A 20588-nucleotide genomic window follows, 5' to 3' on the forward strand; every position below is an offset into this window, starting at 1 on the left:
CGCGTTTCCCCATATTTTACCCGATGGAGCGATAACCATAAGGAACGTCTCCACTTGAATATATTTTATAACGATGAAGCGTCCTAGGGGTAAAACGCGAACGCTTAGTTTTATCACAGTTCCTTAGGATCATCGCGGTCCGACTAATTATATTTTCATAGCTAGTGGCCGCCTCGACCGAGGGATAAATTCCGGGTTACGCAAAGAGTCACCGGAAGTAACAACCGATAAAACGATAGACTTACGTACGTAGAATGCAGGCGACGCGTGTGAAAGAATTTTTACTGCAAATGTCGTTGTTTTCGCAAACGAAGCGTAATGGAAAGTAAATTTGATCGAAGCTTCTCGCGTATATCCCGGAAACTAAGGGTAACGAGCGATGGCAACGCGTATAGAGAAAAATTACTCGAAACGACGAGCTTGACGATACATTTGAAGGTTATCGAAATCTCATTTTCCAGATAATCGCCGATTTCTCCTCGAACGATACGGTATTTATTAAATTTGTTAAATTTTCGCCGATTGTTTTATCTCGTCGTTGATATCTAAAGGTCGGGGTTGATATCGAAATGACTAAGGTTATCTATAAAAATGCTTTTTATGTTTATTTACACGTAGATCTTCTTCTTTTAACAATGCCAATGATATATCAACGCAATATCGTAGTGATAAATTATATGTGTAGTAGCGTCAAGATGACCGCATGCCTTTTCATTTTTACGGCTATTACGTGTACCATTATTCAAACGTTATTCTCCAAACAAGAACGAAGACTACTCGAAAGTTTATGTAATTAACGCTGGAGAGAATACTACTTAACGTTACTCGCTACGATCGCTTTCGATTGTTGTTATTCTTTTCTCTTTTTTTTTTGTTTTGTTGAATTTTGTTAAATTTGTCTATCGCTTAAATACAACGAAATTCACGCTACGGCTTATCGGCGTATATCAATAAAAGACTCTTTCCTTTACCGATACGTTTACTCTTTCTACCTTCTTGTTTTTCGATATTCGCGCAACCTACTGGACACGATGTCACGATGACGATGACGAGTAGTTTTCTTTTTTATCGTAAACAATGATTTTTCTTTATATTCTACGAAGAAATTTACCCAACGTACGTATCTTCTCGTCATTAGAGTTAACACTGTTAACGTAATTATGACACATTTTTTAAATTGCCCGTGTCTATGAATTCGTCGAATTGCGTTTCTACTAATACAGCTGCCAATTTGTAACAAACTCTGTTCTACTCCGTAAAGAATACAGATGAAAGTAAAGCTTACGATTACAGGAACTAAAGCCGAATGAAAGATGACTAGAGATACCTCATCGGAAAGTTTACAGTCTACGCGATCAAGTTTTTGGAAATCGTACTACTCGTGGAGAAATTGTTTAAATATTTAATTCGATGACTTATTATTATCGAAAGATCTTTTTCTTAATAAACGTTTTCACGCGAGAGAAAAATTATAATTCAATCGTGTAAAAATCCTAATCGGGAATACGTCTGTTTCGTCGATTCGCTATTTTATATTCCAAAAACTTAATTTAAAAGACTATCGAACGAAAACGTGTATGAGAAGGATTTTGATGGGCTTTTTTAATTGTACGCCAAGTCGTGGCACGAGATTAAAGCATCGTTTAATCAGAATTTTAAGCTACTTTTCCAAAAATCGAGTTGTCTTCGTGAGACTGTTACGACCTATAATTGCTTTAAATATATTCATTACCAAACGCAGTGTCGACATTTACGCGAATGCTCTACAACGTTAAGTTCGTTACGTAACCAGAATGCGCAGTACCTACGTATCTAGAAAAAATGTTTTTTCTGCAGGACGTCATCGAGTATAGCGTTAAAGGTATGTATATTTTTTAATGGATTTAAAATAACAGAAGGAGAAGGTAATATTACGCAGAATAAACGTGTATAAATAACGTATAAGATATTTAATGAAAAATTTCTGGTGTTTATTTCTTTATTTTTATCGGAGGAAAGTATAATTCGTCGTTTTTGAATTTGCTCGATTTGGCACGTGGCTGTAATGTATAATCGAATTATAACATAAGTCGAATGAAAATTTCGTTAACAATTTAATACGTAGGAAAGATACCTTTAAGTTTTATCGTAACATAAAATTCGACGTACGTATACCGCGATTACGTTTGCGGTAAAAGTAACGCGACAACGCGCACTAAACAAACTTTCAACTTACGTATTTTCGTAAATGCGATAGTTTTTTTAAAAAAACATAGGACGTAAAAAAATATTCCGTAATTTTAAGTCACGAAGCGATACGAAATAATACGTTACATGTTTGCCTTAATTTTTATCAACGAATGTTTAGAATTTCCATTTATATATATATATATATATATTTCATTGAAAAATTTGAACAGTCATTGTTACATTAACGATCGCTATTATGTTTCTAATAATTAAGAGCCCGTTATTACATATACCTATAACGAATCACTTGTAAATTGTATCAATTTATCGCGACAGAAATCGATGTAAAGCGGTAGACGTATTTACATAGCTTTGTAAAAACGAGACAGAATCGATACTCAATTTCCCTGGTGTGAGAGAACGAAATACGAAAGAAGCGTATTAGTCGTAAATAAAGCAGTATCTCTTTCAGCAGGAAACGAAAGGTAAAGGTAATCGAAATTCCATAGGAACGATCGTTTTTAATGCTATTTCGAAGTCACTTCTTCCAGCTGGTTACGTTACTATTATTCGGCGAAGACTCAACGAATCGGTTAATTATTTAATCGCTTGTACACGCGATCGATATCAGCAGTCGCAACGACCTAATTTACTGACAATGCATCGAAAAGCGGTCAATGAGAATGCAGTGAAAACGACCCACATTCTATTATATATATATATATACGTATGTATATTAGTTAATACATATATGTAATATATGTATATATATATCATAAAATTCACACTTACGAAAGAGACATCTCGTGTATATATAAATATATATATAAATTTATATATATATTTATATATTTCAATTAGATGGATTAACAGCCGCGGCCGGACCAGCCTGGACACGCGGCAGAAACGTCTTAAACTGTTTCTTCCTATCAACGCTTTTTTTCCTTTTCTATTATTACCTCTTTTTGTTTGTAATTTTTATTTGACTTCGAATCGCATACCGTACGAAAGCGCGGCATGTAATTCGTAGCCGTTGAGTGCAACGTGTACGGCTCGATCCGATAACGATCGTTGCCCCGAATGCTTGCTACTTCGAATTAGTTAGCTTTACCTTTTATTTAGTTCGACTCGTTCGCGTTGCGCATCCGATCGTCCGACGAAACGTTAGTTCTTTCCGGTTAATGCGGTTATCAATTACACGTTTTTACAAGAGACGAAAGCGAAACTCGCGCGAAACTTAACAGTAACAATAACGCGTCGTACGATAGCAATGCGTAAGTTTTATTGGAAAATCCCTGGCAAGTCGCTTCGCTCTTTCAACTTAACATAGGTACGCGCGAGTCTCGATCGTTAGAAGGAAACGCGATGTTTCTATACTCGAGCGCATCCAGTTTTCTCCGTCGATTGTTATCGAATCAGCCAGTACATCCGCTCTCTGGATGCACGCGTGCGTCAGTATGCCAGAAGTATATGCACTCGCGCATATGTAGCCATGTAAGAATACTTTTTTATATACATACACGCGCAAATGCATATAATTTATATTCATTTATGTATCGTTTATATATTACGCGCAGATATTTTAACGTAACAGTTACCGAAGAACCACGGATATGTACAACAGGTATATGCCCGATCGATACAGGGTATACGTTTCTTTCGTACGCACGCAACGTTTATATCCTTCGAATTCGATTCGATCAAAAAAAGGATAATCGAGTGGATCAGCTCAATTTATATTGTTCCCATTGTCTCGTTCCTAACACGACCAATCTTATCGATTTAACGTAGAACAATGCAAAATGTTCACGATCTACGCATTGTCCTTTTCATCTGGGTAACTCGTCGTAACGTTTACTCGAAACGACGATGATAGACGGTTGCGATTCGCCAGACGCGCGTAAGCGTTATCGGATGCGTTTCTTCGTGCCGAACGCGGACGATCGACGTTGTCTTTCTCGGTTCGCTCGCTAGGAACGAGAAAGACAGAATCGTTCGTTTCTACGATTTGACGTTCGAAGTTTCGCGCGATCGGAAGATGAAGAGAGAACGCTTTGACGTTGCCACGCGCGTGCCGAGTACGTACGTTCGTAAAACTCGATCGCGCGTTTTCAAATCTCGTCGGACGTGGATCTCCTTCTCTGCTCTTCGTCCCCTTGGATTTTCCCCTGAAATTTTCCCTCGAATTTCCCCTCGAATTTCGTTTCAATGATTACGGTTTCATCGACGAAAAGAAATCGAATACTGCATCGTTCGCGTTGAAGCGGCGGCCCTTGAGAGTTCGTTGGAAAATACGATTAATGAGCGTGGTCCCAAAAGTTTTAAGAAGTAGTTGTTTCTTTCTAGTGGAATACAACGTAGCTTCCGTCTTATAAATATTCTCAACGGATATTTCGGAATCAGCCGTAAAGAAGGGACTTCCAAGCATAAGCGCCGTTACGATCGACGAATCGACGGAACCACGAGAAAACAATTTCAAAGAATCTTGCCGTTCCATAGCAAAGAGGCTGATCACGCGATACGTCTTATTACCGTAATTCGATCTTCGCAAGTCGACGTTAACGCGTACAACGTCGAAGCTGATACATTCGCCAAGATCAAGACGATTCTAATATTATCTAATATAGATATTTCGTGTAAGTCCGTAGCGACGCGAATGCTTCCGAAACGTTCAAATACGTCGACAAATAATAACTCGATTCGAGAACTATCGCTGTAGCATTCCTGTTCTACCGTTCGAAAGACGTCCGTTGTAATCGATGATATTCTCGATGCGGGGGTTTTATCCGAGACTCAAGGAGCATCGAATTCAACTACAACGTCTAATTACCGTTATTAGTAGCCCTTGTTTGCCTCTATGTATATACAGAATGTTGCACGATAGTTGCTTTACGCTGCGTAAATACTGTTTCGCTGTGTAAATGTGCTCTCTCTCTCTCTCTCTCTCTCTCTGTCGTGTATTTTGTTCGTAAAAAACCTTGCGTTACCACGAAACGTTATCAACGTGGCGTACGTTACCTTTGAACATAGGTTGCACATTAAAATGAATGAAATTAATGCTTAACAACACGTCGAATCGACAGATGCATAGATATCATATAAATACTTATCCAAGTATTTATACCATATATTTATACAATATACATACATACATATACATATTGCAGTTGCAGTTTTGTCCTGCATTTCGATCACATCGAATCGATATAATATTTAGCCGAGATATTTTACAAAATTTCCTACTATTTTCGTAAATTTTTCAAGAACAACGCAAACTCAAGGTAGTTCTTCTTTTTTTTTCATACAGAGTCATACAGAGTTGAATTTTGGTCATCGCGAATCTAACGATGCTTCGACAAAATGAAATTTGTATCGGTTTCTAACGTGATTCGAAGTCGTTCGGAATATCGGTTTTCACGACCATGTTACGAGATGTTACACGTGTATATTACAATGTTACAAAACGCTACAAATGTAGATAACGCAATAAAATAACGTGTTAGCTATTTCTAAGGTAACGCAACAATTTGATACAGCGTAAAAATTGATTTTAACAAAGCTATTAATAGCATTCATTTTAATCGTCGGAAGCGTACACAGTGTTTTATATTTAAATTCAAGGTAGCTTCTTGTCAGGCGTGAACATTTTACCAACTGTATATACAATTCGTTTACCTCGTAATTACACAACAAATACACATGTATTTTTCTTGTTTCCTCTTTTATAAGTTGTACCTAAAATCGATCAATGACTTTACTTTATCGTTAAATGTTAGCAAATTTTGGAATAAAATGCGCGTATTAAAAATGAGTTTTACTTTCGAGTAAGTCTTGTTGCAAACGCGTATATAATTAGCGAACCGCGATATCTATTCTCGTTCGCGATCCAACCATCGAATTTTGCCTTGTCTCGTGATACACGATCGTTAGATAGACTCGAAAAAACGGGTAAAAGATGGATGAATGAAGTGGTGTCGAAAAATATATCAAGGAGCGCAGTAACGTCACGAAGTTATCGAGAAACATTATGTTTGTATAATTCTGGAAACGGCATCCTACAAGACGAAATATCGCGAGTATTTAGCAATTTTTTGAAAGCGCTCTTTTCAAAAAGCGGTTCGCTCGGTCAAACGAAAACGGCCGACAAATTTTCTCACAGAACGACGTTTGCCGCTTCTAGAATCGAAAGGTCAAGAGGAAGATCGTGCTTATTCCGAAATTGTTTGTCACGATTCGTTGAAACTACCGTAAGCTTCGTTAGGATAAATTCGCATGGAAGACAAAGGATAATCTTTAATCGTGACGTTGCTGGTCCACGGTAGATAGATTTTATAATATTTATCTTTTTCGCTAATTATTTCCACCTATTGTATATAGAATTATACCATGAAAATTAGGCAAAAGGTTCCGACGAAAGACTCGAAACCGAGCGGAGCGTAACGATCCTTCGAACGATCGGAACGACGTTTAAGAGTGAAAAACAATCGATACTCCTTGGTCTCATATTTATAATCTATAATTATGTTCGCTTAACACTGCAGGATTAGGGAGGCAATGATTGTAAAAGTAACACCGACGACTCTACTTTCTCGCTTTTTTTCTTCAGTATCAACAACGTTATAATAAATACGACTTCTGAGTAGCAACTTCACGCGAGTTAACGTTTCTCGTTCAAGAGTTTTCGTTACAGAAAATCCGATCGTACGCTTGATTAGATACAATAACCGAGAAGATAATGTAATTATGTACATACATATATTGCCAGCACTGCGTCCTCGTAACAAACGAACAATTAAAACAAATCGCCACAAGTACGTGTTAGACTAGAACGATTCTTGCGCTGAATATGATCCACGCAGTCAATGGGAATATGCAAATAATACTGCTGTTTCATAGATTTTTTTTCTATTTAAATACTAACTGTAACAGGTAATTTACTTTATAACTTTAACTTACTTCATTGCGATTTCGAGAACTTTATCTTACGACGAATCTTTCTGCTAGAATGCTGCTTGCTTAATCGTATTCGTAAAATAATTTAGTTACGTTTTACTTGAAGCGCACCTTTGAAACATCGATGATAGAGCTTGACTAGACGTCTCATTTCTCATTCCTAGATGCAGATTCTTACTTCGTCCGACTTTACTCTGCTACTTTCTTTTCTACGTACAACATGGGACAGGCTGATGTATCAAAGTACCAATAGACGCCAATACGACGAATCTTATCGATCATCGATTGAAGAAATAGCACGTTACGTACTATACAGATTTTGTACGTAGATGAAATAAATAAATCTCGTATTCCATTCGTACGATACTCGTTTCATGTGTTTCGTATATACTTTTTATTTCCTTCGATAAAACCGAAGTCCGAGTAAAAAAAAAGTCACACTGCCTGGCTCTGTATCGTATAAAATGTCGCGTTACAAAGTATATACAAAGAACGAAACAAAGAAAAGAGAAGTAATCTGTTATTGTCGTCAAGTGGACAAGTAGTCTTCTTTCGTATACAAATTTGACGTACAAATAGCGATAGCGACTATTTCAGGAAATAAAGCGACGTTGCTTCGAAAGAAGCGGAGGATAGGTTTTTAAATCTTTTCGGACGAATAATTTTTCACGAAAGAATTCCATAAAAATTTGTGCAGAATGCGCGGTAGGTCGGATAACGTTGCTCGATCGTTAAAGCGCAGCGTAGGAACGTATCCTGATAAGATAAAAACGAATACTTATGACTGCATGATCGACATTCGTACATATATTGATCGTGATATTCATAATAATTAAACATTATTACGAATAAAATAACTTCTAAAAACGAGTCAGGTACTTAAAGTGCAAGCGTTAATTGTTATATTCGAAGGACAAGTTAATATGTACTTATAAAAATGAATCAGGTCCCGTTGTAAGTTACGTTCATTTAGAAATTGTCGGTTGGCTTCGTTCTCGAAATAAAATTAACCGGTTAGGAAATGTTTTTCGCCGTAAAAATTCTCTAGATTCCCGATAAAATTGACGAAGCCCTTTTACCATATTATACGCAAACGTTTCTCGTAAGTACAGGTATATACGTGTATTAAAATATATTATATAGATTAGAAAATATATACATGTATATAAAAAAATATGGAAAAGAGATTTACATTAATTTACAATAAAAAAAAAAATCAATCTAATCGAACTAAACTTTGCGATTAAAAATATTCCTTCTTTGCCATTCTTTGGAAATTATTTGGAAATTCACCGGAATCCGTTGAATTTCACAATTCTAATTTTTCTTCGAGGAACTGACTGGTTTTGGAGATTATGCGAGATTACGCTTTTGTACATTTACGTGATAATACTAATGTGACTAGAGAAGTGCGATCGTAAAATTAAAATCGATTAAGCATACGATAAAATTAATTTTTAGAGTTTAAACGAAGATGAGATAAACATGCTGTTATGTAAAATTTCTGGGCAGCGCGTAAACGTGTTAACAGGATCGTTTGAACGTATCGGTAGCTTGGCTTTCTTTTTTAAAGCTATTCGACTGCAGATACGCGTGGTTTCCAATTTCACGTCCAATCAAACTCTGTCTGAACCGATGATACCGTTTGTCATCAACACCGGTTTTGTCTCCAAGTAACGGTTTAAAGACTCAGATTATGCGGAATCAAGAAGCAGTGTCGAGTATAATTAGGCATCTTTTCGCTTATTTATCATTTATATCGTAACGTTTGAATGCTGATTACTGGTGGACTTTTTTTTTTCTTTTTTTCGAAACGATACGAACGATATTCGAGGTTTCTTTCGTCAAACATCGCCTCAAAAGCGTCGGATAATTTCGCATTTGCCTTCCGAAGATTCGATTTACCTCGAATGCAATGATTTATCGTAACTTACGGTTGGTTTTTCCGAGTGGCGAAGATCGATGAAATCGATGTCGCCCTTGACTGCCACTATGACTTCCAAACCCTTAATTTTCTTAAGGATACCTTCTTCAAGTGAAGGGCCGCGTTTAAAATATCAGACTCGCGAATATCTTCGCCATCGGAGTGAACTTCCCTCCTACGACCGTGCATCAGTAGACGATGTCTCAATCCTCTGGAAGTTGGATCGGAAAGCGCTTCCGAGACAGGCATCTTCTCCTTGCTGGAACCTGGCAAGGAGACCGATCTTCCTACGGAAAAACCTTTGCTGAGCCTATCCAAGGTGGCTGGCAACAGATGCCGCCTCGGTATTGCTTGTTCTCTTTCTCTCAGAATGAATCTTCCGAGCGTCTTCCAAAAGGCTTGAGTACTGTACACGTTCTCCTCGTCGCGTAAAACTCTCAATTGTCGACTGCCGCTACCAACGGCTCCGGCTCCTCCCCATTCCAGTTCTTCCACCAAAGCAAACTTCATCGGATCCTCCATTCTTCTGGCCTTCACTAAAGCCTGAGCCAGAACATCTTGAGCAGAGCTGCTTACAGGAACGCGAAGTATCGCGTACGGTATATCCGGCGAAACGTTATAAATGCAAACTAAGAAGGTGTCAGCTTCGTCCCAGATATGCGTGGATGTGTCTCTTTCGGAGTCGAGCTTCGAGTGTCCAGCTGTACTCCTTATAGAAGCCAGCCAGGCTCTGCTGCTAGGATCATCGCCTACCCTCTTCAAGAGGAAACGCCCCTGCCCCTTCCATAAAGCCTGCGCTTGCAACGGGTGCTCCGTTGGATCTAACACGCGTTGAGTCGGAAGTTCTTCCCTGTCTCTCTTCTCCCAACCACGAGAGACCTCTTCCACCAAAATATATTCGTCGACCCGATCCGCGGATATTCCAGCTTTCTGAAGAGCTTGTAACATTACCTCTTGCGTCGTACTATCCTGCGTGACTTTTAATATAGTGTACGGTTCCTCCGGTATCACGTGATAAACCATTAGGAAGAACATTCTTCTCTTCAGCGTCACTCCACCTAACCCAGGATCCACCGTGGTCAATTTTTCCGGTTCCTTACCCGATGACGGCCGCTTCGACGACTCTTTGTGATCACGGCAACACGTGTTGTAATCGAGACTCTCCTCTTCCAAACGGGAATAAATGAACAGCGTGGACAGAGCCAAAGGTTTGTTTTTACAGGAACGCAAACGTACGTGTCTGTAGCCGGGCTTCAAGCATTTCAGCGGAATGACCCTTTGGGCGATCAAATGATGGGAACTTGCTTCGACGATGCCGAAACGCAGAAAGGCAAGGTCTTTGAACATTACTTGAAAGCAAAATTTCTCGTTCCAAATAGGATTCAGCGCGTTGTTTTGTATTATTTTCGTTTTATGCTTGGCACAGTCGATCGGAATGCCGACTAGTTCGATTTCGACGTACGTGCTGGCGACGAAATTTGTTGGGGAAACATACTGGCCAGAGACTATTGAAAGCGTCAGGTGTGCCGAATGTAGCCCGTCGAATTCTTTATCCCAAGGATTGAAGCGTCTAGAAACGAGTTTCGTATTTTAGGCAAGCGTGCGTTAAAAGTCGGAGAGATATATGTATGTTTCGATATACTTCGATGTATTTCAATTTTTCATATTTCTACCAGAGTTTGTTATCACTAGAATTCCAAACTTAAAGATTTGAAAATCCTAACAAGAAGTCGAGCACGATTCTCGATAATAACGAAATGTCCAAATTAAATCAAAATCGTTCATAAATTCGATAAATTCGACAAATTCAATAAAATTTACGGAGATATTTGAACTATTCTTAATACGGAAGCAATTTATCGTTAATAATAGAAAATTATCGAATCGTAGGACAATGCTCTCGCATTGAAATAGTTACGAATATATCCATTTTGCAATAATTCGAACGAATGGAAGATTTTACAGAAAGGGGGATACATATTTCCGTGCATACCTATACATCATATGGCCTTTGTCCCACATAACCGAAGGTTTCCTAACGTATCCACATTGCCCATTTTGCTCGAACATAGCGGCGTTTAAATTTAATCCGGCGTCGTCGGTTTGGTAATTTAGTGCTACCATTTGAATACCAAAGGCCCAGAAGATCACGGGATTGAAATTTGTCGAATCAATACGCATTCCAGCCGGATACGTTCGAATTAACTGAGTTTCTGCATGGGCGACAACCCCTAGAGGTTGTTTTCTGCAAATCTTCTTCGCTGTGCTTTCATTCAACGAGGAACATTGAAAGCAGGCTGGAACTCCGCGCGTGAATCTGAAATATTTTACGACATTATCGAACATCTATAGGTAAAAATTCCGAATCTTGCGTAAGTAAGTACTGCGTAAGTAACGACGGAATTGCAAAATCATTCGAATAACGTACACGGTTCAAATGCTATCAAGAGTTCACTAGAAACGATCTATTAAGACGTTGAGGTTCGAGCGGTAGCGTATACGTCGCGATTCGTTTCAACGATCAACGTTACGTCGAATTACGATAGAAAACCAACCTGAAGAGATTTTCGATATTGCTGCCGCCGCTTGCGAGCGAAGCCGACGTCGATAAAGACTGTGGCGATCCGGAAGAGGCACCGATGCTGGTAGCTCCTATTCCAGCGATGCTGTGTCTCTGAACCGGTCCAGTGTGCGGTTGATGTCGCACCTTCCCAGTGGCCGTTGTTCCTGGCGTAGTGTTCAGCCCGCGAAATTTAATAGCTTGCAAGTAAATCACCAAATCCGAAAGTTCTTTGGCAATTTGGCTACTTTGTTTTTGCGACTTATCGTCGACCGCGGAATCTGACTTTAATCGACCATGGGGCACCTGCATCCCACCCAAATACCTTTCGTAGCTGGAAATGGAGTTATCTGGAAGGTAAAACTTTCGCGTTAGGTCGCTCGTTAATTAAGTAATTGGTTAAGTTCTTGTGCTCGATAGTTTCGGATTAGTTTGTACGATGGCTTTGACGTAACTAAGTTACTGCTAGGTGAACGGAAAAATAACTGCAGTTGCTTCGCCGCTCGCATTAAATTACCTGCGCTGTAGCAACATTATTGTATTATCGTAAAATATCACTCAACGAGAATTTTCCTTTACAAGAAAGAGATATTTCGAATTTTTAAGCGTGTAATAAATCGCGATTTACGAAATACGTAGGATATCCGCTTGAACGAAACACGGATCAGCTGTGTTTTAAGATAAATATCGCCGTAGTTAATTAAGAGAACTAGGAGTAGAACATTTACCATCGATATTGTCGTCTTCGTCGTCATCTTCCTCATCGTCGTCGTCTTCGCTAAAATATTCGACGACGGAAGCGCTGCTTACGTCGGTACGCATTTGTTTCATAGACGAAGCTCGATCGGACATGAGCATTTTTCCACGATGACTCAAGGGAGCGTGCGTCAAAGGACCAGCGGGTTCTACCACCATCTTCTTGTTTTTGATTAATATTCGGTAGCGCAATTGCGACGGCGATGGCAGTTGAGGGTCGTCGCTAAAGTCCGTCTCAAACAGGAACTTTGTCACCAGTTTTTCTCCAAATACCGACTGAAACAGAGTTCGCGTAACTTTGCTTCTCAAAGTTGCTTTCGTTTTTCTACAAAAATATCCCTGCTACGTGAAACGTCACGCGCAGGTAAAAGAGGTACGAATCGCGAAACTTTGACGAAAGAAAATCGACGACGGAAAATTTGCTTGGCGATCGATATCGTTGCGCTAAAATCGACGGAATAATATCATTTTTATATTAAATCGTATAGACATTGACGCGAAAGCAGAGTTCATTTCGTCGTCGATTTCGAAATATTTGCCTCGCGATTTATAAACGACGACGGAAACAGAAAGTAGATAAGAAATTAATTAACGGACTGTGTCATTGTTGTAACGACGCTCGCTTCGTTTCGCTCGGCATCGCTCGTTGTCCGAGTACACGCGATTAATCGAATGTTTGAAATAATAAAAGATAACGTACTTGAAATATTTGGGCCATTCGAGCTTGTTGACTCTGCGAACAATGATTCTCGATGGAGAGAATCACGGGATATGGAGAACTGACGAAAGCACTTCTATCAATCGCCTCTACGACCAAGCGAAATGGTATCTTGGTAGTGAAGGTGTGACCATGGTAAATAACGGGAGAGCCATCATCGCCATCCCAGCAATCCAACTCTACACACCTACATCCTGTTAGTAGTACCTGCAAAATCAACTTACCGTCACATCGAGTATTTTACCTCGTAGATTTCACCTACTGCAAATACATCGAAATCCCTTCAACGTTTCGCGAACGAAAACCGGATTACATGTTTTTTTATACAAATAACCAATTGAGAGAAATAATACGAATACTTTTTTAATTATCGAAATACGGCAACTAATATCTCGCGATATCGTACAAATCGGGAACAAAGCGCAAAAAAAACGCGCGTTACACAATTTTATAATGAAAAAAAGCAACAAGTAGGTTCTGTATATTAAAAAATGTCTTTTTCTTAATTGCACGACCGTTTCTCCGAGATCGTATCGCGTATTTCACATTTGCGCGATAGAGATCATCGTTGAAAAGACGAGACCAAGCTTTCGTTTACCTGAGAGTAAAGCTGCACCGAAGATTCTCCCTTGAGTTGATGGCCAGTTAAATAAGTATTATGCGAGCTAGCGATGTAATACTGGGACAATGGCTGCTGCATTTCAGTCTCGAACGGCGTCGCATACTCGTTTGGGAAGGCATAATTGTCCTTGTCCATCATGTACCGTGCAAAGCCCTCGAAAGACAAACACCATTGTGTACGTAGTCCTGGGTCCGGTTCGTGTCGCTGGAATCAGAGCAAATCGTCTCGGTTGATCGTGCTACTCGCTATATCTTTCTACGCCATTGTATCGCACGGCACGACCTCGGGATAACAGCAGTTTGTCATAACTGTTACGCATCCTAGTTTCAAGCAATCGAGTACCGCGCTATGCTGCTCGCTGATCTGGGCGAATATCGCGGCTTATAATTCGGTAATCGACACGATCGAACTCGAGACGAACTATGAGAAAGCAGCGATAGGTTGTTTTAAATCTTCGCGTACCTTAACCAGCGCCTTGATCTCGTCGTCGGTTAGTTTTTCTTGCTGCCGAGATTCCAAAAACTTAGTGAACGTCGCCAGGGTGATAACTTGCGATTTCGAAGTGTCAACGCCAGAACAATTATTAACGATGCTAGCTGCAGCCACCGCGTCGAAAACTTGTTTCTTTTGAAGATTGCTGCTGGTTTTGTACTCGTGACAGTCTATGGAGTTATTTCTCGTCAAGAGACCTGTTTAAAAAATATTTGCATATTTATAATGCCGTCGACGTGCAAACAGATAGAAACGATACGACGTTGTTTTTATCAAAACTTAACTTTCTAAACACCTTACGTCTTAAATGATTATTTCTATACATCTTTGTCGAAAACAAATAAGCGTACACTGACATTTTCTTCCGCCAATGAGACGATTGCGATCATCTTTCAGCTAAGTTAATTGATTTATTAAACAATTTATCGTTACACGTACAGAATGGACTAATGGCTTTTGGTCGTTTCAAGTATCTTTTTTATATTTAGACATACGATAAAACTTTATTTACGAAAATTGTGCCATGTTACGTAATACGTCAGGAATAATTTCTTTTTCTTATAGTCCTTTTTACTTCCAGCGGAGCAACGAATGTTCGAACGATCTCAACGAACGATACGAGATAGTTCGATATTAAACAAAGCGTTTAAAGTTGCGTGTATTTGCGTCGACGTTAACATCGCGACTTAAGAATCGATCATTTTCGATTTGGGCATATGCCACATGAGAAAGTGTAGCTCGTAGTTTCAGATCTTGGAAAAATCTTTCACGAAAGAATTATTACTGAGACATTACGATATCGTACAACCGTGGTAAATAAAAGTTTTCACGTAGAAACATAACGAAGCACATTAAGGTGACTAAAATTATCAGTCTGTTTTGCATGTTTGTCTATACGTAAGAAAAATCAGGTATTAAACAGAATTCAAATAAAAATATGCTAAAATACTTTAGACAATGTATTTATGTAACTCATTTATAAAGTCTTTACGATACATGATAAACTGCTTTATTCGATCAACTTTATGCTAGAGCGTGATACAAAAATATCTGTAGCATAAATTATATAGTCTATGTTTATCCTCTAGACTTTCATATAGTATAATTTCATTATTTTATATTAAATACTAATCTATTCTATTCGTTGCATACAAATTCATACTCTGTTATTTAATATATTTTTATAGGTCTATTTTCTTCTAACAGTTACAGCAGGTATATCAGATCGGTCTATACAAGATGGGTATAAGAAAACAACGAGAAAGACACAAAGCTAAATCCACTGCAACGTGCGATGTACCTATTTGGTGTTAGTTCGTACGATCTCTTGCCAGTCCGATGATATAGCTTTTCGATCGCGATGATCTCAATGATTCGTGAGATCGCTTTTACGTATCACGTGTCTTTAACGAGCGAACAAAGCTTTCCGCTAATCTGATATACGTATGCGTGACGTGTGTGACGTGTATGTATGTACAAATTAACAGTAATCACTCTCGTTACAATATAAGTTTGAAAATAATTAAATACGATTTAAAAAGCGAAACAAAAGTATATTTTACCCAATACAGATTTTCGTTGTATGTAAATACATTTAAAAGCAACGGTTTACTTTTCAAACGAAACGTTAAATCATAGATAGAAAGAAAATTAAAATAAAATCACACGTATAGAGTAGGTTCGTAAGTGGAGATTTAAACGAAATTAGGTTTAGAATTCGAAAATATTCAGTGGTGGAAACTGACCGATTCGTTGAGGGGTTGCGTCACTGGTTTGCCTCAACACAGGCGGCCGTACGTTAAAGTCTCTCAAAGAACCGTCGCTTTGACTACGACAAGTGATCGCCAGTTGGCCGAATAGGTCGCGTAAATCCTTTCTTGCTCTCAGGCTGAACGAACGGAACAACGCGACAAACTCGACGAAGTTCAACTGAGTTTCATACATTATGGAAGTGGCACGTGCCTTCGCTTGCCAAGGTGCTTCCACTCCACCTGACATTCCAGATCCGTTTTTATCCTTGTCCCTGGCGACGCATAATAGGCTGTGTAAATATCGTTTGAAAGGAAACATGTTATTTCAGTAGACTTTATAGAAATTTAAGAGTTTTAAGAATAAGCTGCAAATTATGGACGATACTCGTTTTTGTAAATGTCAACATTTTTGTACGATGCTAACTCTTCTCGCCACATATGTACGCACGTTTAATAATTTATAGTACAGCGAGTTTACAGTCCGAGCGTTGTCAAAATTACGAAATATTTAATACAGTTTAGTTTAGTTTTGGGTTACGTTAAGTCTCAGCTTTTCCCACATATTACAAATTTCTTCGTACTCGATACACGCGTTCTTATCGCGTTGATCGTTCAATCAATTATAAATTAATATAATTTTGATTGCAATATTTGTACATGGTAAAGGGTCGGACGAGAAGAGACAAAGAGACGATTTTTACATTTTAGTAATGTTTTTCGTAGGTAGGTTTGGTTACCTTATTGAAAAATAAATAACGAATTATGATTTTATTCCATGCTATGATTCAATACTTGACCGAATATCTCATAAACGCGTAAAGATCCGCAGTTTGGCTGTTACGAATGAATACACGTTTTGAAAATCAAATACCAATATCGATAATCTTTTATCAGAAATTGTATGAAAAAATACGAGTTTAAATTGAATACAAATAAACGGAACGAACTTTTCATTCGGTTCGTTGAAAGAAAAATTAATTTCCATTAATTACTTTGCAGAAGGTACGTATGTATAATATAGTTCTGCGATTTAATTAGCTCGCAACGCAAAGAACCCGCTAGAGATACACGAGCGGAAGGCATTTCTCTATCTCTTGACATTGCAGCTCCAGCGAATAATAGCGTGCGATTAATCGACTGCGCGAAAGTAATCGACATCTACGAAGAATTTTAGAGACGAAGTCTAGTTGTTCTACTTCGCTTGCTTCTGTCGAATTCCTTATAAGACTGAAAATTATCGGAATCCTTACCTTTGAAAGCTGGAGTAAGGCAAGTTGGAACTAATAATTCGTTCGGCGGATCCAGGAGGACTACGTGGGGGAACTCGATCTCTGCTGGACCGTGGAGATGCTGGTATGATTCTCGTCAAGGATTCTCTACTACCCGTAATATGCCGAGAAGGGACCACTGTTAAGCCTCCATCCGGAGACGAAGTGTCATACTGTTTTAGGCTTAGATCCTGTTTTAAATAATCACGTGCGATTCTTTAGTTTAGTTCTGGCTCTAATCTGACACAGGGACTTGTCTTTTTTATAAAGATTACTCGATCGACTTTGAATCGAACTGGCCACCTCGTCACGGTTATCAATGACTTTATAGAGTATGTTAATTTACGAAATTATATCACGATGTACCGTAACTTTGCTACTCGTACGTGTTAAATATTTATTCTTTATTTTTGGAAAGACGTACGTAATATTTGTACTCTTCGCACGCACACGCATGCGAAAAGCTTTCGCGTCGATCGAGCGATCGAACGGCGATCTTGGTATACTTTTGCAAGGAAACTTTTTCAAACGACAAGTTCCCCCGTCTTCTTCATTTTTTGTCTTTTGTTACCGTATAAATCTTTGATCGAACAAACCTTTGTTAACGCATGAATATTGCCGATAGATTTCGTTTTTTTCCCTTTAACGTTTCGTTTGCGGAGAGCGCTGCTGCTCGTCGGCGAAAGCGTGCCGATACTTTCAGTCGTGGACCAGTCGCGACCGCCAAAAGCTCTAATAGCATCAGCTGTCATTGGCTCGATACATCCATCCTCGAAATAAAGCTGAAGGTATTTTTCTTTTAACCATCGCGATCTACGATCTGTTAGTTGTTGTTGCCGTTTCAGGCCTCGTAGTATCCAACAAAGACCCATGTACCAAATTCTGAAAAAGAAAACACAGCACCTTCCGTCAAATTTATTTATATTACATTCCACGACGTTACCAGCGCAACTATATCTCTTTATTTAATACCGTTAAAAAAGATACACAATCGTTCGTATATAACGCCGCTCGCTATAGAGTCTTTATCCGATATTATCGAATCGTTGATACGAATCATGTCAAGAGGGAAAGAGAAAGAACAACGACGCGGTAATAACTCTTTCGATAGTAGTTCCCTTTTTTAGCAGTACTATATTTGTCAATTTAGGTAAACTCGAGAAAATGGCTATTCCGTGCACGATTCGCAAGCTGCAGTAGTAACGTTGGATAAAGGTTTGCCGTAACGGTATATTCCCTGGAAAAAACGAGCGGAGCGTTTCGCTGATCTAGAGCTAATGCATCTTTTCCTCTAACGTGATCCAAAGGTAACTTTTCGCGAGGTCTATTGTTATAAATTTAGCTGGTATCCGCGCTGGAAATTTACCGTCGAGCGTAACTTTGCTAAAACAGCTTCGAGCTATGCTTTTGAATATGCAAAACTCGAAATTTGCAACATTTAAATTACAAACAATTTTCCCCATAAAATTAAATAGTTAATCTCCGTAATCACGATTTAATTAACAGTCGTTCGTATCATTACGCTTTGTTATTTTAGGTTTCTTCGTTATTCAATTATTCACGAAAATGAAATCGGAAAGTATCGGAACGGATCAAGTATGTTTACCGAATTATACCATCGAAATACAGTTTCATTTGTTCGACTCTTTTTACCAAAATATCGTTTGTCAAGTTTAAAAATATATCACGCTTTTAGAACGGTTGCTTGAGATTGACAAATATTATAAAAAATAAATAATTAATTTCCACCGTATAATTTAAAGTTATTTCGTTGACCACGTATCTCGGTCGATGTTCAATTACTTTTGCAATTTTCTTCCGTTCTCTCGCGATATTTCCTTTTATCTATTTTCGAACGCGTCGAATAAATTTCGTCGAAACTGGTTTCCTACGTTCTACTATTCTGTTCGATATTGCTTTATATCACATACATATATACGATACCGTGGAAATCACAGAGCCACGCTACTTACTTGCTAAGCGCAGGAGGGCAAAGGAGAAAGATCAGTCGATTGTCCGGCAGACTGGAGCCGTACATAAGGCCGATACATGAATCGGATCCAGATAGACCGTATCTCTTGTAAATGCTTCTGAGGTCGGTCTCTCTGTCCCGATCGCAACAGCCGATCATGACTTCCTTGACGGAGCTCAGGTCCAAAAATCCCTCTTCCAGCGTCACGGAAGCGCAGTCCGTCTGTTGCATGGTATATCTCCCTACTAAACCGGCCGATACCACGTCTTCTGGATTGGCAGTTAGCGAAAAATCTGCAGAAGCTGTACCTCCCAGCTGGGCAGTTTTCAATGGACTCCAGGGTGGCTTTTCCCACACGAAGGTACCGCAAGCGCGATCCACTCGCGCGAATACTAAGGCCGTCCTCGTCGTACCGCCTTCGCAGTCCCAATGCACCAACGTTGTCCCGTGATGCAATACCTGGTGGAATCGAGTTTTCGTATTATATACCATCTAAATATCGTATTATCCGATTAAAAGAAACACGGCAGGAACACGGTAAGAACTTTTTCGTTTATTTTTCCATTTAGACGTCACCCGATGGTTAAGATAGTTGGAAAAAGAAGAAATTTTTGCTTGGTCCAAGATACAAGCCTGCCAAAAATAGGCGATAGATCTATGAAATTTTATAATTAAGCGTTGAAACGTTCGTTCGATACGGTGCAAAAATACATAATACGATACGCAACATATTTAGTCTCGCGATAGATACAAAAGCAACTTTGGTACGGACGATGAAAGCACATACATACATACATACATACATGCATATACGTACGTAACAGTCAATTTCGAAAATATAGTTTCAAGGAAAATGCATTTACGCGATGTATCTCGGATCTTTGCAGTATCGTTAATATTACAAATTTTCCTGTTTCTTTTTACTCGAGTCGTAGAAATGTTCTTTTTGTTGCGTACGAAACAAAATGCCGTAATGAGATTGCAGTTTCTCCAGAAGAGCATTCGGTAAATTGTCGTAGCATTGTGGAATGAAATAACACGCGGACGAATATTCGTACCTGAAAATCATTCAAGCCACAAGGCAACTATCGTTTGACAAACGTTTCCTTGCTAATCTTCATACGGTGGAAATTTTACAAACTTCCGCCAGTCGATCGTCCAGACGTTCGACGACAAGTCCTTCGGTTTCTCTCGCTTTATCGTCTCAGGCGATAATTTCTCGGATCAGTTGATTCGAGAGACGATCGTATTTAAATTATTCGTTGAAAATTCATCAGGATCGGTATCTCGGCGAAGGAAATGTAACGAAAGCCCGAGGAATCGCCACGAAAATCTCTTCGCGCGATTCCACCGATTATAATCTCTGGCTATTAAATCGTTTTAGCGGTATCTGTGCAGTTGTG

The 20588-nt window shown here is 39.0% G+C and overlaps 1 protein-coding gene and 1 long non-coding RNA gene across 6 annotated transcripts in view; both read right to left on the bottom strand.

Annotated features, from left to right (window-relative positions):
- Nucleotides 1-5461: 5461 nt before the first annotated feature.
- LOC100744997 (1-phosphatidylinositol 4,5-bisphosphate phosphodiesterase epsilon-1) overlaps nucleotides 5462-20588 on the bottom strand; it is a 128171-nt gene continuing 113044 nt past the window's right edge. For 2 of the 5 annotated variants that reach the window (XM_012394014.3, XM_024372367.2), the window contains 11 exons: nucleotides 19187-19644; nucleotides 17810-18095; nucleotides 17196-17404; nucleotides 15940-16235; nucleotides 14165-14391; nucleotides 13679-13906; nucleotides 13063-13287; nucleotides 12335-12638; nucleotides 11602-11956; nucleotides 11040-11363; nucleotides 5462-10616 (listed from right to left, as the gene is read on the bottom strand). In XM_012394014.3, coding sequence (XP_012249437.1) covers nucleotides 9113-10616; nucleotides 11040-11363; nucleotides 11602-11956; nucleotides 12335-12638; nucleotides 13063-13287; nucleotides 13679-13906; nucleotides 14165-14391; nucleotides 15940-16235; nucleotides 17196-17404; nucleotides 17810-18095; nucleotides 19187-19644 — 4416 coding nt within the window. In that variant the 3' untranslated portion in view covers nucleotides 5462-9112. The remainder of the gene's footprint in view (nucleotides 10617-11039; nucleotides 11364-11601; nucleotides 11957-12334; nucleotides 12639-13062; nucleotides 13288-13678; nucleotides 13907-14164; nucleotides 14392-15939; nucleotides 16236-17195; nucleotides 17405-17809; nucleotides 18096-19186; nucleotides 19645-20588) is intronic. The other 3 variants (XM_012394013.3, XM_012394015.3, XM_012394016.3) reach the window with 3 other exon arrangements.
- On the bottom strand, nucleotides 15131-15804 carry LOC112214056. Its single transcript, XR_002947977.2, has 2 exons — nucleotides 15613-15804; nucleotides 15131-15559 (listed from the first exon to the last, which is right to left on the bottom strand). It is a non-coding gene; the product is annotated as an uncharacterized LOC112214056 (long non-coding RNA).

Source organism: Bombus impatiens, unplaced genomic scaffold (assembly GCF_000188095.3).
Source record: "Bombus impatiens unplaced genomic scaffold, BIMP_2.2 scf_0064, whole genome shotgun sequence".
In the NCBI taxonomy this organism is placed as follows: Eukaryota; Metazoa; Arthropoda; class Insecta; order Hymenoptera; family Apidae; genus Bombus; species Bombus impatiens.